The 15,583-nt window shown below is 49.6% G+C and overlaps 1 protein-coding gene across 5 annotated transcripts in view; it reads right to left on the bottom strand.

Moving 5' to 3' along the window:
- Positions 1 to 15,583, bottom strand: part of NFATC2 (nuclear factor of activated T cells 2) — a 78,664-nt gene that overhangs the window by 57,349 nt on the left and 5,732 nt on the right. For 2 of the 5 annotated variants that reach the window (XM_042044973.1, XM_042044979.1), the window contains exons 1-3: positions 15,402 to 15,558; positions 6,710 to 7,736; positions 5,259 to 5,427 (exon numbers count right to left, since the gene is read on the bottom strand). In XM_042044973.1, coding sequence (XP_041900907.1) covers positions 5,259 to 5,427; positions 6,710 to 7,736; positions 15,402 to 15,558 — 1,353 coding nt within the window. Of the gene's footprint in view, positions 1 to 5,258; positions 5,428 to 6,709; positions 7,737 to 15,401; positions 15,559 to 15,583 lie in introns of those variants that run through there. The other 3 variants (XM_042045000.1, XM_042044993.1, XM_042044987.1) reach the window with 3 other exon arrangements.

The following is a 15,583-nucleotide window of genomic DNA, read 5'->3' on the forward strand; positions in this document are numbered from 1 at the left end:
CCCTGCTCGGGCCCTGCACCAGCCCCTGCTCGGGCCCTGCACCAGCCCCTGCTCGGGCCCTGCACCAGCCCTGCACCGGCCCCTGCTCGGGCCCTGCACCAGCCCCAGCGCCGCTTTCCGTGCCAGCAGCCTTTCACACCGTCTGCTGCACACAGGAGATGTTCTGGGCAGAACAGCCCCGATTCTGCCCCCCACTCCCCCTTCCTGCTGCAAGCAGCTTCAGCCTTGGATTTGATCATTAATCCCCATCATTAATAGCCGCTGATTGCAACAATGTCAAGGGCTTTTTTGGGGAGGTCTTTGCTCAACAATACTTGTACCAAGAGGGAAAATGTCACTGCATTGTCTCAGGCAGAGTGGCGTATCAATAGCTGTCAGGAATTCAACAAAGACCTCGTCCAGCCACTGTATCATGTAGCAGCTCCTCGGCCTGCTTCAGTTAGAGCTGACATTGAGCAACAAAGTTGAATCTTCTCACATGTTTTTGTTCAATTTAATGTACTTGGGACACAGCAAAGGAACGCAAACCAGAAGGAAATATCTGCCTCGGTTCCTTTTGCTCCCTACCAAAGCTGTCTGAAAAGGCCTCTGAAGATAATCTTTTGAACATCTGATTCTGCTAAATTATGATTTTTTATGATACTCAATTTTAAGTGTTTCTTATTTTGATGACAGTTTTGTCAAAATTCCAAGAACTGAATCTCACTTGCTCTGCTGTTCCTCACAGTAAATGACAACCAGACTCCCGGTGTCTTACTGGGATTTCTGCTTTCAGATGGGGTTAATACAGGTCTGGGACAGAGACAGCAGCTCTTGGGAGAAAGCAATGGGGAGTGTTTGCTCCTGACTGACCTCACGCTGCAGTGGAAGCAAGTTGTTTCCTCTCTGGGCTTCAGTTTCCCTAGCCCTGTGTAGAGCTGATCCTGTTTTCAGGATGCTTTGACTATCTCAGATGACAGTTTAAAAGACGAGGCACAATGCATCTATCCAGTGCACATGTACAGGGAGGAGGATTTGGAGATCTCATTTTCACAGCTGGCTAAGGAAACCAACTGTGTCATTAAAGCACTTCCATGCACACTCATGACAAAAGATCTAAACCTCCCCAGCACGACAGAACTCGCTGTGCCACGAGTAAATCAGAGGGTGCAAATTGGATGATTTTGACAGGACCACGCTGAGGGAGTTCCTCAGCATAGGGCTCTGCCGCCAGTTAGCAAAGCTGGACCCTTGCCAGCTGTCAGAGGCACTGTGGAACCAGCCCCAGCTGGGCAGGGAAACCCGTGAGCAGAGAGCCCTGATGTGAGTTTACAGGACACTGTCTGCCCTGTGTGAACTCCTCTGCAGATCCTGCAGCACGCCCTGAATGGGGTGAGTTCTGTGCTGGAAGTGTCCACATTGATGGCACACAGCCAGAAATTCCAGCTTTGCTTTGCAGCACACTGACTGCCCCATCCACAGTTCCTACAGGGAAGAACAACCTAAGTCTTACATGTGTCCCATCCGGGAGTATTTCTAATCCACATAACCTGCACAGCCCAGGCATCCCCCTCAAACCAGCTGGTACACGCTGCTTCCCCTCACCTCTGCCAAAACTCCTCTCCATCAAAGCAACATATTCTGAATTTGGCTCAAAAGTTTCAGTGAGAGCTTTTCATTCACCTCTAACTCAAAGGTACAGCCATGCTTGCAGCACAGCATGAGGGCCGCTGACCTACCCTTACATTTGATGGCACATTAGTTTTGAAGAGAATTTCCCAGATGCAGCTACAATCTGTGGTTTGGCCACTGCACATCAACCCCTGCAGTAGCACATGGAACAGCAGTCAATAAATCCACGGCTGAGAGCTCAAAGCTCAAGAGGCCCCTACAACGATCCCATTGTGCAAACAAGCCCTGTAGTCCTGCAGGTAAATCAGGTGTGAAAGGTGCAGGTGGTTTGTCACATGCTGCTCCTGAGCTGGGGGAAAAATCCCTGCAGGAGCCAAAATCCACCTCCAGAACAGGGAAGTGATGGCCCCGAGAGTGGCACAAAGATGTTGTGCAGCACCAGCTGGGTCCAGCACAGCCTGGCCTTGCTCTTCCCTGCACAGGGGCCTCGGGAAGGTGGGGAAAAGGACAAACTCAGCTGCTGGGACGTGCCCTCGGCAGCAAATCCCCCTGGGCGGGCTGGTCGGGGTTTCGGCAGGAGCGTGGCTCCAGCCCGGCCCCGCGTGTCAGAGCGTGAATCACCCCACGGAGCCGTGATTGGGTTTTGAGTTTCCATCAAAGGCTCCGGTTTCACTAACACACCAATGAATTAGCTGGATGTTGGAAGTCACATACAGTTAAAAGTCAGAGCCCCATGGGAAGCCCAGGCTAAGAAACAATGTCTCCTTTGACTGCGAAACCACAAGAAAACACAGACGGCAAAATTCAAATATAAAAGGAAAGTGGAACATACATTTGTTATTGTAAAGCAGCTCCTGTGAGTTCCACTAACAACTCTGCCATTCCAGCTTCTTTTTAATAAGAAAAATAAAAAGTCGCCACCATTTTAAAAGTTAAAACCCAGGGGAAAGCTGGGCTGGCTGTGCTGAGCAGGAGCCCCTCTCTGTACAGCTTTCCTGTTCCAGAGCAGAAGTGAGGAGGAGCCTGGCACACACAGGGGTGGGGGGCTGGGGGTCCCTGTGCCTTCCTCTGCCCTCACCTGAGCACTGGGGTTTTGTAGCCCTGGTCTGCATTTGGATGTTGTACCAAGGCAAACAGCTGGCTCAGGGATTTAACCTCTACCATTACACTCCAGGTTTGTGTTTGGGCTACCACTCTATCCCAGTCACATCCACAAGCTCTTTGCACAGGAGCAGCCACTGCCTTTCCTACTGGACGGTCTCCTCCACAGCCTTGACTGGAGCAGCTGGCTACGAATCAGCAGCTGTCCTTCAACTCTGGGAAAAAAGAGCTGGGAACCAAACGTGCCTCCCCCTCCTCTGTGGTCGCAGTGCCCAGGGGGACCTGCAGGATGGAAGGAGCACGGAAACTTCAGTTTTGTCCTTGCTACAAAAGATCTGACTATTCTCAGCACCTCAACATCCAAGGGATACTCACATCCAACTCATCCCTAAAACCTGAGTTCCTCTACAGTTAACACAAGCTGTAGGTTCATCCCAAGAGTGACTCAGACACCTGAGTGGGGAGCCTGTGCTTCTCCGTGGCCCTGAAATCAGGTGTGTGAACATTCCATGTTATCCATAGCTTCCCCCTCCTCCTGGCAAACACAGCCAATGTCCTATTCCGCGTGGTCCAGCTTCCCAGAGGTTTTGGTTACCCAAACTCTTCTCCTGCCATGCTTGGAGTGCACAACTGGTGCAGAGCCTTGAGCACAAACTCTCAGGGCTTGACACGTGAAGAAGAGGAAGCAGCATCAGAAAGATAAACCACAAGATAAGGCTTGGAGGATATGAGATCTGCTGGTCTGTAGCTTCAGAGCACCCAAAAGAAGAAATCTGCACGCAAAATGCACTTTCCAAAAAAGAAATATTGCAGGGCAACACTGCGCTGCAAAAACCAGCCAAGATCTCTTCTGCCAGCAAGTTCAGCTGGGTAATTAGTCACGTGGAGGGTTAATTTAATGTTTTGGGGTTTTTAAATCATATTTGTTTAAAAAGAGGTATTTTAGAAAAATACTCTGTTTGCATCTGACAAGAACACGAAAGTTAAACTTCACTGAGGGGAAAGAAGGAGGGGAAAAAAAAAAGATCCCTTGAAGGCAAATAACTTACGACATGAAAACTTTGGATTTTATTAACCTCCCTCAGATTCAGATGTCATAAACCATACAGGTGCAACTATCTCATTGCCTGGCATGCATATGAACCTGGTTATGTTCAAGTGAACACAAATTCAACAAATACTCCCAGCTTTACAATAAACCTTCAGAAAGAAACTGTCCATATTTTCCCCAGATGCAGGCACAGCTGTGCAGAGGCACATCTGCTTGGGGAACTAATGTGGACATTTGAATTTATAGTTTTAGATCCTGAAGCTTGATAGCAAATTATGATAAAACTAGCAATATTGGTTCCTGTCTTCAACAGAAAATAGAAATGCCTCTTTGATTGATATTGATTACAGGAAGGAAACAAATTCTATTTCCCCATGTCACAAGGAACTCCTTCATTGCAATAAGCACCCTGTTGATAGGAATACTTTGGGAAGGTAAATGATACTGTAGTTGCAAGCAAACTGAGAAAGAAGCAAGCGCTGATTGGTTTCATTCCTGCATCTCTGTAGCTTCAAACACACCACAGGAGGCTATGAGCTTGTCAGACTCAAACCAAAAATCCCGCATTACTGAGGTATGGCAAACGTGATTGCTGTTTAATATTACCCTGTACCCTTTACTCAAATACCCAGTCCATACAGGTACATCCAGCTCCATCAAAGCAAACAAATTCACTGATTTAACTATTTATGGCTTGATTTTAAAAGGGGGTGAGCCTGCAGGGAAATACTGAACATATGTTTGAAGTCAAGCACAAATCAACCCAGTGAAATTAGTGGTACTGATCACATGCTTGAAATTACACATAAATGTTAATGTTTTCCTGGTTCCTGCAAGTCCTGAGTGTGTCAGGAACATCTGTAGGATGCAGCCCAACTTTGTTTAGTGAAGGCTGTAGCTGTGGCTGACCTGTCCAGCTCCCACACATCATTCCCACTGACACAGCACAGCCCCGACCCCAGCCTGGCTTTGGCTTTCCTTCAGGAAACATGGGCTGAAAACAGGGGAAATGAGGGAAATGACTGATGTGCCCCCACTTGGCTACACTGCAGCTACTCAGCCACTATTTTATACCACCCTCTGAAAGGTGAAGGAAAAGCTGTTCACACTCCAAACAGAAGAAGGGTTCAGCTCATTCACCTCTCAGGTCAGCAAAGGGACAAATTTGTTCTCTCCACCACCGGCAGCCTGAATTTTGCTCCCTTGTTTCAGCAGAGACTTCCCCAGGCACCTTATGACAGAGTCCTAAGTGACAGAGGATCACACAAGGTTTATACAGCCCAGAAAAGGCAGCAAATACAGGGCCCGCATTTCTGAGCTTTCAGAAGCCAATCCAAACCAACCTTCCTGAAGTCCTGGACTTCACCACACCTCAGCTCAGACCCTTTAAGCACTTTCACAAGCAGGTTCACAGGGTGCTGCTCTTTCAGGGGCAGCCCCCAGCAAGCATTTCAGAAATGAACTTTTCCTGCAGGGAGAGTCCCCAGAGCCTTACCTGGACCACGGGGTGGCCCCCGGTGGGAGCCTTGACGGCGCCCCGGCTGCCCTCGGTCTCGTAGTGCGCGCGGTGGTGGGGCTTGGGCTGCACCTCAATCCGCAGCTCGTACGAGCCAGACTGGCTGGACAGGGGCCACTCCAGGGGCGGGAGGGACTGCACAGGCAAACTGGGACAGACAGAGAGAGAGAGAGAGAGAACACCAGGGAAACTCCTGAGAATATGACTTCCCAAAGCCCTGATCCCCCCTTTCTCCTAGTGCCCCACCTGAAACATTTAGGGGTCTGCTATGAATTCCCATGAGATTATGCTGAACTGCTCACATTTGACTGCAAGCTCTGCTGAGAAGATAACTTCTGTGGGCCCATCTCCTTGCAGAAGAGAATATTTCTATTTCTTAAACAAAAATATCTGTAGCAGTTACATTTTTGCAAAGATGCCCGTTTTATCTAGCTGTTGCTGTGTGTCTCAAACTTGGATCACAGAACACATATTGTGAAATATTAACTTCATTTACCATTACCTACCAGTTGTGTAAATTAACAATTGTTATGATTTCCAGAAATATTAAAATGCACATGAATAAAATGCAAAATATTCTTACCTGGTACTAGCTTTCCTGTTATGAAAATACATAAGGGTTTATGAGCGAAATGAATACACTGTGATGTGCAACTAAAGCTGGCACTGGATTTTAAACCACTCTTACTCTGTGAGTACAGGCTGCTGCCAGACCGGTCTGACAAGCCAAGGGAACTCACAGCTTGTGTTCTTTCACTCACAGTTTGTGTTTAGCAGGTCAGGAACAGCCTGGGATAACGTCAGCGTGGGGACAACCTCACTGCCCAGCAGGATGGCACTGACAGGGTGCCAGCAGGGACTGGGAGCTGAGTCGAACTCTTGGCACTCTGGGTCCTGGCAGATGCCGAAGGGCCAAACAGTGGAGAGCTGAGATTTGGGCTAAGGGACAATTAACAAACTAACAACCAACACTAAGCCACTGGAGTTGACTGAAAGCTCAGTCTGACCTGGAGCAGTGAGCTCTGTGTTGAACCAGGCATTATTTAAAGCCCTTTCATCCTTGATGGAAATTTGTAAGCAACTTTACAAAAGCAATCCCAGCATCTTAAGAGCAGCAGGATGGCACCAGAGTGTTCAGCCTTTGTCAAAGGCTGTCTGCAATCTGCTCAGACAAAGCATTTGGAAATTGAATTTGTAGTGCACTGTGCTATCAATGAACCATTTTGGTGATGTTTCTTCAAAACCCTGACTTCCATCCCTTGGAATCGTAATGGACTGGGCTTCCATTAACCAATGCTGTCCCTGAGCACTCAGCTCTGGTCTGCAGCAGAACCTGCCCAAGAAAACACTCCTAGGGATCACCAGCCACGACAGAGGACACCACACCACAAGAAAACATGGAAAACACAGCCACAAGAAGGGTTACATACCTGCAGATGGGTATTGCAGGCACCAGCTGCTTTGTCCAGGATGGAGGAACCAACAGAATGGATTCTGGGGCCGAGTTTCTCCTGTCCTCCTGCTCACAAGGCCCGTGGAAGTCAACAGTCTGAAAGACGTGACATGGAATGCTGTTTTTGTGGGAAGACATGGATGAAGGATCAGGGCTGGTTTTCCAAATTTTCGTGGGGACACCACAGGAAGGATCCGTAGGAAGGCTGCTCATAGCATCCATGGAAAGGGGAGCGCTGGCCAACTGCGTGTAAGTAACTGCAGAGGTGTCTTCTCTCAGGGGGATGCGAGGAGAGGGCTGTGGAGAGGGGGTCCGTGACTGCCGAGGAGAGGTGGAAGGCAGCTGAGTACTGTAGAGCTCAGTGCAAGAGTACCTCCGTTTTGCACCTGGTGACGAAGACCTTGAGTTGGGACAGGGTGATGGTGAATGGCGTCCCAAGCAGGTTTCCTCCGTGATGCTTGTTCGTGGTGACATTATTGGAGAGGTTCTAGGAGAATAATGAGTATGGATGTTTTGAAACTGTGGACAAAGGTCATCACTAGGACCATTATTTGGTGAAACACATGGTGATGTGCAAGGAGATACATTTGTCTCTGAAATGAAACTTGCAGAGGAGCCGCTACTAGCTGGGCTCAGACACAGTGGTTCTCTGTAGCCCTCAAAGCCAGGGACAGGCAGGGTAACCCTCGGGCTAGTGGTGGCTGAGTTTGACTGATGTTCTACCAAAAGAACATCTGTGTCTCTGCCGCGGAAGGGACCCCCTGAATGAATCAGTTCATGATATGGAGTTATTTCAATCCTAGGGCTCGGAGCAGAGGCCCCTGCAGCGTTGGCAGGGTGTGTAGGTGTTGGCCCTATGCTATCTGGCTGTCCATATCTGCCCATGGGATCTGCAGAAAGGCTAGAAAAAGGCAGGGGGCATGGCTTGAGGCCACAGTCCAAGACATCATGAGCGTATGTAACTCCAGAGGGTGGGCTGTTGGTTTTATGTGGAGTCGGTTCTTCTGGAAAAAGAAGGGTCTCTTTAAGACTGTAAATATTGTTACAGAAGCTGAGCAATCATGGATTAAAAAATGCATATTTATAAACTGATTGTGATCTGATATTAGCTTATTATTTAATTCTTTTTAACTGCAGTTAATGCTTGTGAAAGTACTGGATTAAGAGCCAGGGAAGCTCAAGTGCTCAGGGCAGGTGCAGCATGGACAGAAGCACTGCAAACACCTCCAGCCGGGCTCCTGCTGCCTGAGCCTCACCTGAGGGATCACCTGGACAGGTCAGCAGCGTCCCAGCCCCTCTGTCCATGGCAGGGCTGCCCTTCCTGCCAAGGACACCCTTAGTGACAACTCGGCAGCTGTGATGTTGGTCCCATTTTGTCAGCTAGGAGCTGGACTGAGACCAGCACATCACAGAATTGCTTCCAAACAGATCTACCTAAAACCAAATGCCGAGGAACAGCTTTTGGTGAAGGGAAAAACATCTTCCTTACACAGCCAAGCCCAGCCAGGAAAGGCTTCATGAACCAAAGCTGAGCTCCAACTCTTAAATTGAAAAGTCAGTTCTGTGTGATGATTTGTTTGGCTCTGTATCATGACAGCAAGTTTAGTGACAGGTTTCATGTGAGTCAGCAAACACATTCACAAATATTTGTCAGAAAAGAGAGAGAGGGAGAAAGAATCCAGTTCTGTGGTTAAGGGCAATCACATTCCAATTTCAGCCCAAGGAACATTTTCAGAGAGGGATTATAAAATACACAACAACGAGTAAGTGCTCAGTAGAGCCCTCTCTCTGCTGGTGCAAAAAAATCCTCAATTTTCAGAGATTCCCATTCTGCAAACTATCCCCAGGGTGCAGAGCAAAGGGATGCTTCTGGGGAACACAGCACCCCAAGGGTGTGCAATGCCAGTGGCATCCCAGAGAGCAAAGTTAAGGCAGGTATTCCCACGGACATCAGCTCCTGGAGCTGCCCCAGCCTGGGAGCTGAAGAATATTTGTCATCACACAAAAACATGCAAAACACTACCAGGATCTGTGTATGTTTTTAAAGACTTCAGTGTATCCAGCAGGAAATACCCAAAACAACTCCACAATTTGGGATTAATTCACACCATCTGCTCGGTCTGGGCACACATCAGTGCATGTCACAGGCAAAGAGGGTTTCATTTAAATATTTAAATTACTGCTCCAGCATTTTCTCTAACTCCTACATGACATGAGACAGCAATTCCCTTGAGAAAATATACAGAAAGCCAGGCAGGAGGAGCTGACTTTGCTTTCTGCAAAAGTTGCAGAAGTTCCTAGTGAAGCTTTTACATGCAGAGAGATTTTAACTGATTTTCAGGGGATTTCTGTTCATTTTTAGGAACTGCTGAGCCTTTGTGTTTAGTGGGAAACCCCAAGAGCCAAGCAAACAAACCAACACACAGAATGTCTAGGGCAGGAGGGGAGCTGCACAGGACAGTCCAGCTTGCACATTTCTTAAGGTTCCCTCTGGCTTTTAATCCCAGCACACAGCTGCTTTGGGGATAGGAAAACAGCAACGAGTCACTGAATTTTGAGCCAAACATATTTTTAGCACCGTTGATTTCAAAGCTTTGGCACTCAGGAATAGTGTGTCATCCCCATCACTCAGGTCTGACACATCAAGCCTCGAGATTGCTGCTGAGATTCACTCTGAACAGACCTCGTCACGTCTCCAGAATGAGCAGAGTAACACACCCCCACAGACCCAAAACATTGCTTCCTCCGCTTTGGGAAGAATCACCCTGATTCCAGCTGATGCCAGGGAGCAAAACCAGCACCAAGCAGAGCCAGGCTGGATGCCAGGCTCGAGGCAGGATTTGTGCAGGGACCAGCAGGAGCAGAAAACCTCTCCAGGCTGAACAGCTTCACATCAAGGAACAGGTGACCCTTTCAGTTCCCCATGCAGCACAGCCGCAGCTAAAGCTGCCCCACCACACACGTTAAACTGAATTATCTGTGCCAGATACAGACAACAGGTACGGAACCAAAACTCCTCACACCACACCGAGCAGCAAATCCACTGGGGGTGGGTTCACGTTGAGGGGTATGGGAAAAGCAAAGGTGTCTGTACATGCACGTGTAACATTTAAAGTGTGCTGAATAACAAACACACCCCCCCACCCACAGTGACCGCCCATCAAAAACCGGGCTTCAGACAACCCACATTTTCTTTGCTTGTCCCTGAAATACGGTGTTTAAAAGAGCTCTTTCTCCCTTGGCACTCGGGCTCCCGGAGGATCCACGTTCCAGGTATGAATAACAAGGCTCAGACACGCAGCAAGCCGCAGCCTGCCCCTGCCTCCGCGGGCACCGGGACAGCTCACCCCGGCCGCAGCCCCTGGCCAAGAAAACACCCACAGCTTCTGTGCAGCAACAATATTTACTTCCCCCCACTGTCAATAAAGCGGGATCGTGGGCACGGCTGCAGACAAACCCTGGGCTGCCTTGAGGAGTGCCCAGAACAGGGCCGGCCGTGCCCAGGGCTGAGCTGCGATCCAGGGGAGCGGCTGCAGCCCTGACTCATCGGCACGGCTTCGTCAGGAGCCCGGCCTGGGGCTTTGGGGAGCTCTCCCGGCCCTGCAGAGCTGCAGAGGCACAATGAGATCACTGTCCCGGCCGCTCCTGCCCACGCCGGTGACGTCGCGGTCTGTCCCCACGGCAACGCCGGGGATGCTACAACGCGAGCTCTGACCCCACCGGGGAGGGAAGCGGCCAGACGGGTGAAGCAGCAAGTGGTGCTCCCAGAAATAAACGGCTCTTCCACGGAAATCGGCAGGAATTCTGCTTTTTGCGTCAGCAGGAGGGGACTGGCTACTCGCTCCCGGCCAGCTTGGCTGAGACAGGCTGGGGTCAGGAGTCTGCTCGAGGGAAGGACAGACAAGAGCCAGCAGCCCCAGGAGAGGAGGAGCATCACCACCACCAGGAGCTCGCTTTTGTAAACAGCGTCAAGCTCCTGCCTTTGTGAGCGGCAGAGGAGCAGGGGATGCTCGCCAGCAGCTCAGCTGCTTTCTCTCTGCGCTTGCAGATAGCAGTGGGAACACGGAGCCCAGGACACAGAAATGGCTCCAGGAGGTCAGGGCAGCAAAGCTCACAGTGCCGGCCCTCTGCCACACTGGGGATGGCAGGGAACAGCCCTGCCACCCTCTAGCTGGGCTCCCCAAGGAGTGAGAGCCCTGCACCCCTTACAAGAGAGCAGGTATGGGATGGATCAGCCCAGCAAAGGTGTTTTCCAAGGACTGAAGCCACCAGAAAACCTCGGTGCCCCAGAGATACAGCTTTGATCCTTGAAGGCTGTGCCACCTTCAGGAGTTCATCAATTCCTACATACTGCATCCCAGAACACAGACTGGGATATTCCAGCAAAGCACTGTCCTCTCCACTGCTTTTCTCATGGACATCTCACAAACAGCTCCTCAGCACGGGCAGCTCCAGCACTTCCCCCCTCCCCTCCCTGCACTCAGGCATTTCCCAGCCTGAGGTTTCAGTGCTGATTCACCCTCTGATTCAGTACCAAAAGATCCTTCTGCTTTGACAGGGGGTTAAAAGAAAGCAAGTTTCTTAGCCAAGCAACACTGGCATCTCCTCATGCTCTCAGTCAGCTTTGGCACTCAACTCCCCTACCTAGAGCAGTCTGACCCCCAAGCCCTCTAGGATCCCACCCAAGCTACCAGCTCTCATTCCCCCTTTCTTCCACAGGTTTTACCCACGCCTGTCTCTCTTACCAGGGCAGGAAATGAAGCAGGGTTCTGGATGCTGCTATACTGCAAATAACCACCAAACCAGCTCCTCTGGCCCAGGAAGGGTGCAGGGAGCTCCATCAACCAGCTGGAAGCTGGGCAGCCTCCCCAGGTGAGGGGAGGCCCTCAAGAGTACCCTTAACAACCCAGGGAGAGTTGAACCACAGGTGAAAGAGATCAAGGGATTTCGGGTTCGAAGGACTTAACCCTTGATTTACCAATCTCCTTTTCACACATCTCTGAACGGCAGAAAGGAAAAGGAAGAGGCTCCCGAGGTTCCCCAAGCCCAGGACCACAGCAGTGTGGGCGCACGTGGCTTGGCGAGGGCCACCCTGTGCTGTTTTAAAACAAGGCAGCTACTTCAAAGCCATTCAGTCAGCCAAATGTGACCGTGCCAATTAGCATGAAATTAGGGAATAAAGGCTCGCCCGAGTGGCTGCATTCCATGCTGGGTTTATCCAAACCATCCTCTAGGAAAAGCTAAAGATAGCCCTGTGCAGGCCAGGGAGGGCAGGGGCACAAGTTGGGTTTTGACCTCACATCCGCTGGCTGCAGCTCCCAGGATTTAACTGGAGCTCCTCATTTGCATAAGTAAAAGAGTCGATTTTCTTTTTTAATTAACTTGCTTATTGTCATTTGAAGGGGCCAGTCCAGAGCTTCTTTGCATTTTTCAAAAGCTGAGTTGTCTGTTATTTACACTAACTGCTTGGAAGCTCCAAGTGAGAGCTGGTTTCCTGAGTGAAATCTGGAATTCTCTGGTAGATGTGCATATTTGTTTCTTTACGGCAGGGCTGAACACTGCCTCCTGTGTTCCTGAGCCAGCCCCAGGACCCAGCTGCATGCACTTTCAGTTTTTTTTCCTTTTAATAGTTTTGCATCTGGGAGAAGAAAAAAAGGAACGAGGCAAATTATTCAGGGCTTGACACCTACAAGACATGGCAATGTTCCTGGGAGCCTGTCTACATACAAACAAGCATTTAGAGGAATATTAATATTTATGGATGCTCCCTGCTTCCCCTCTCCACACACACAGGCCTTGTAGATTCATATCACCAGATGCAGTCTAAGAGTCTAATGAGCTACAGAAAGAGCCTGAGCCTAGAGAAAATATTCTTTCCCATCTGCATTCTTACCTGTTGTCTCAGGGCAGGATTTTGTCTGGAATCTTATTTAAACATGGGTTTTGTTTGGATTTGCAGAACAACCCTCAGAGGATGAGCTCCCAGAAGGGTTGACCTCAAACATTAAAAATTATGTGGCAGCTTTACCTCTCAGCAGATCATCACACAGTGAACACCCAATAAACCTGCACGAAGGGAGCTGCTGGAGCAGAGCACTGTCTGGATTTTGGTATTTCCAGCTATTTTGTCTCTCATAGTAGCCAACAACAGGTGTTAGGAAAGAACACACAGAGCAGTTATCAGAACATACTCCTCTGGGAGCGCTGTTTGTAGCTCATTTGCAAATGCTCATTAACTCTCTGTCAAGCCTCTCCACTAAGAAACAAGGACATGCAGCACCTTAGTTTAAAATAAGTTAAAATTTGGCATACCACTGCCAACACCTGCACAGGACCCCTGCAGGGAATGCATCCACCACTTTTTTGTTTAAAGGACACAGAAACATCCTCCATGGCCAAATGAAATCACAGCTTCAACCTGAAAGCACAGTGTGTGCCTTGCCCACACTCCCCAAATCCTGTTCACCTGGGCAGGCCCCTGAGTTCAGCAGATGTTTCTTGTTTGCAAATCCTGAGAAGATTGCTAATTAAAGTCTGGCAAGTAAAGGTAAAAAGCACTCTGTACAGCACTGCTGCTTTTGGACCTGGTTGGCTTCAAGAGGAATATCTAATATTAATAATATTGACTATAGGATTTTTATTGACCCTTCTTTTCCCTGCTGCTTTTATAACAGTCCATGTTCCTGTTGTCCCAGGCACACACAAGCACTACTGAATGTCAGTCACTTTCAGGAAGGAAATTTCTGGCATTCCCATGACAACAAGTTGTGATATAGGTCCTACTTTTAAAACACAAGCTTAGATTGTGTTTCCACAATTCCAACCTTTAAAAAAATTGTTTATCAGGAATAAACATTCACCCCAATCCATTCCTAGAGCCCCAAATTTACGCTTTTTCCGTATTTTTTTAATTTAAAAAGTCCCTTTTAGCGCGCTTATAGATTTGTTATTCTGGGACTTGTCATGAGCAGTGGGTGGAGCAGACCAGACTGGGAGGACTCCAAATGCAGGAACCAGACTGAAGTGCTGGGACCCACTCCTTTGGTTTTGGTTCCACTTTGAATCCTCCTCTGCACAGGACTTGTTTGCCCAACTGCAGTTCAGATGAGGGCAGAATTGCACATGAACAATGAGCATCAGTTACCACCAGCATGAGGATAAAGTCCTTCCTCAGAATTTGAACATTTTCTGCTTTCATGTAAACATGCTTTAATCTTTTGTACATTAAAGGTCACGGATGTATCCTGGATTGCTTACAGACTGGAGCTGGTGCCTTTTCAAAGCCAGGGAGAATGTTCTCCAGATTACAATGCTCATATATATGGTCATGATCTTTTTCTTTTTTTTATGCTAATGATTTCCATCTTTGGAACAAAATTACTACTAATTATGGTTTCCAGTCACTCAAAAGTAAAGAAAGCAGGCTCAAGAAGGAAGTTACTTCTACAACAAGCACACACTGCTCTGCGTTTATGTGGTTTGAAGATTAAACTTTCTACCCCCCACCTACGTACAATCATACTCTGTAGAACTTCCCACTTAAGGCTTCACAGCAGCATTGTTGTCTACTGTAAAGATGTGAACAAACCAGCATCTGAAGCTTTCACTGAGATTTTGCATTAAATAAAATACTGAGTGTATTTTCATTAAAAACATTAACCCCTCCCCACTGTGGATTTATTTTAGCATGGTTTGATCTACGTGAAACCTTGAAAGAAAATTCAGCTTTGTCCATCTGATGGCTTGAACCGTCCTCAGTCAGCTTCGATGCTGGTGCACATCTGTACACTTAAACAAGGACACAGGGAATAAAACTCAGCAACAACTCTCCATTTCACTAATGACACCACGATTCAGGCCCCAAAGGTCTCCTCCTTTAGAGGAACACAACATCTCTCTGAGATGCCCCAGGGAAACACCACCTCTCCACTGTGCAGAATCAAAACCGACGTATCTTAGAGACAACATCCCAACAAATCATTCCTCTGGGTCCTTTTCTTTTGGCTTTGTCGGTTTACACAAATCTACATTTTATGGGAAGTATCCCTGTTTAGTATCACCAACAGACAGAATTACCATTTAGAAAGTCAGGGAACACTTGTCACTGCGCTTTTAAGTATCACAGCATCAGCTCAGAAAAGCAGAACAGTCTGCAAATGTTTCTTTTTTTCCTCAATTTCAACTTAAGCTCACGGCTTTGTCCCCGTCCCGGAGCCAGCTGTGCCGAGCTCGCTGCCATCCCCGCAGGAGGCTCGGGCTCACGGCAGGCAGCAGCTCCTCGGGCTCCACGCCCCAGTGCTCCAGCTGCCTTCGAGCCTCCAGAGCACGCTCTGCCAGATGCTGACGGGCAGCAAGTGCCTGACCGAGCTGAGCTGAGCTCCTCCGCTTCGCCCTTCCAGCCGCGCTCATTCCCGGCTGCCCAACTCTGGGGACAGCAGCGATGTCCCCCAGCCGCTCCCGGACACCCCATCCCGGCATGGAGACCGAGCCACTGGTCCGCAGTGCCCCTCGGCAGGCACCTGCCGGCACAGCGGCCCCGCAAACGCGAGCGGCCCGGCCCCGCCTGCCGGGCTGCCCCGGGCGGTGCCCGCCGTGCCCCGAGGAGCTGCCCGGGGGCTCCGCCGCGCCCGGGCGGCCCCGCCGCTGCTCCTCGGCGGCTCCTCACCAACCTTCGATCGGCTTCAGGTAGTCGTAGTCGAAGAGGATGGAGAAGTCAAACTCCTCCTGCGGGCTGCCCGGCCGGGCCGTGCCCGGGCCGTGCCCCAGGTCCCCCTCCTGCGGGCCGGGGTCGGGGTCGGGCCCGGCCGCGGGGCCCGCAGCGCTCATGGCGGCGGCGGCGGCGGAGCGGGGC

This window comes from Corvus kubaryi, unplaced genomic scaffold (genome assembly GCF_017639235.1).
Source record: "Corvus kubaryi isolate FWS band 111438036 unplaced genomic scaffold, C.kubaryi_AGA036_p1.0 134, whole genome shotgun sequence".
Classification (NCBI taxonomy): Eukaryota; Metazoa; Chordata; class Aves; order Passeriformes; family Corvidae; genus Corvus; species Corvus kubaryi.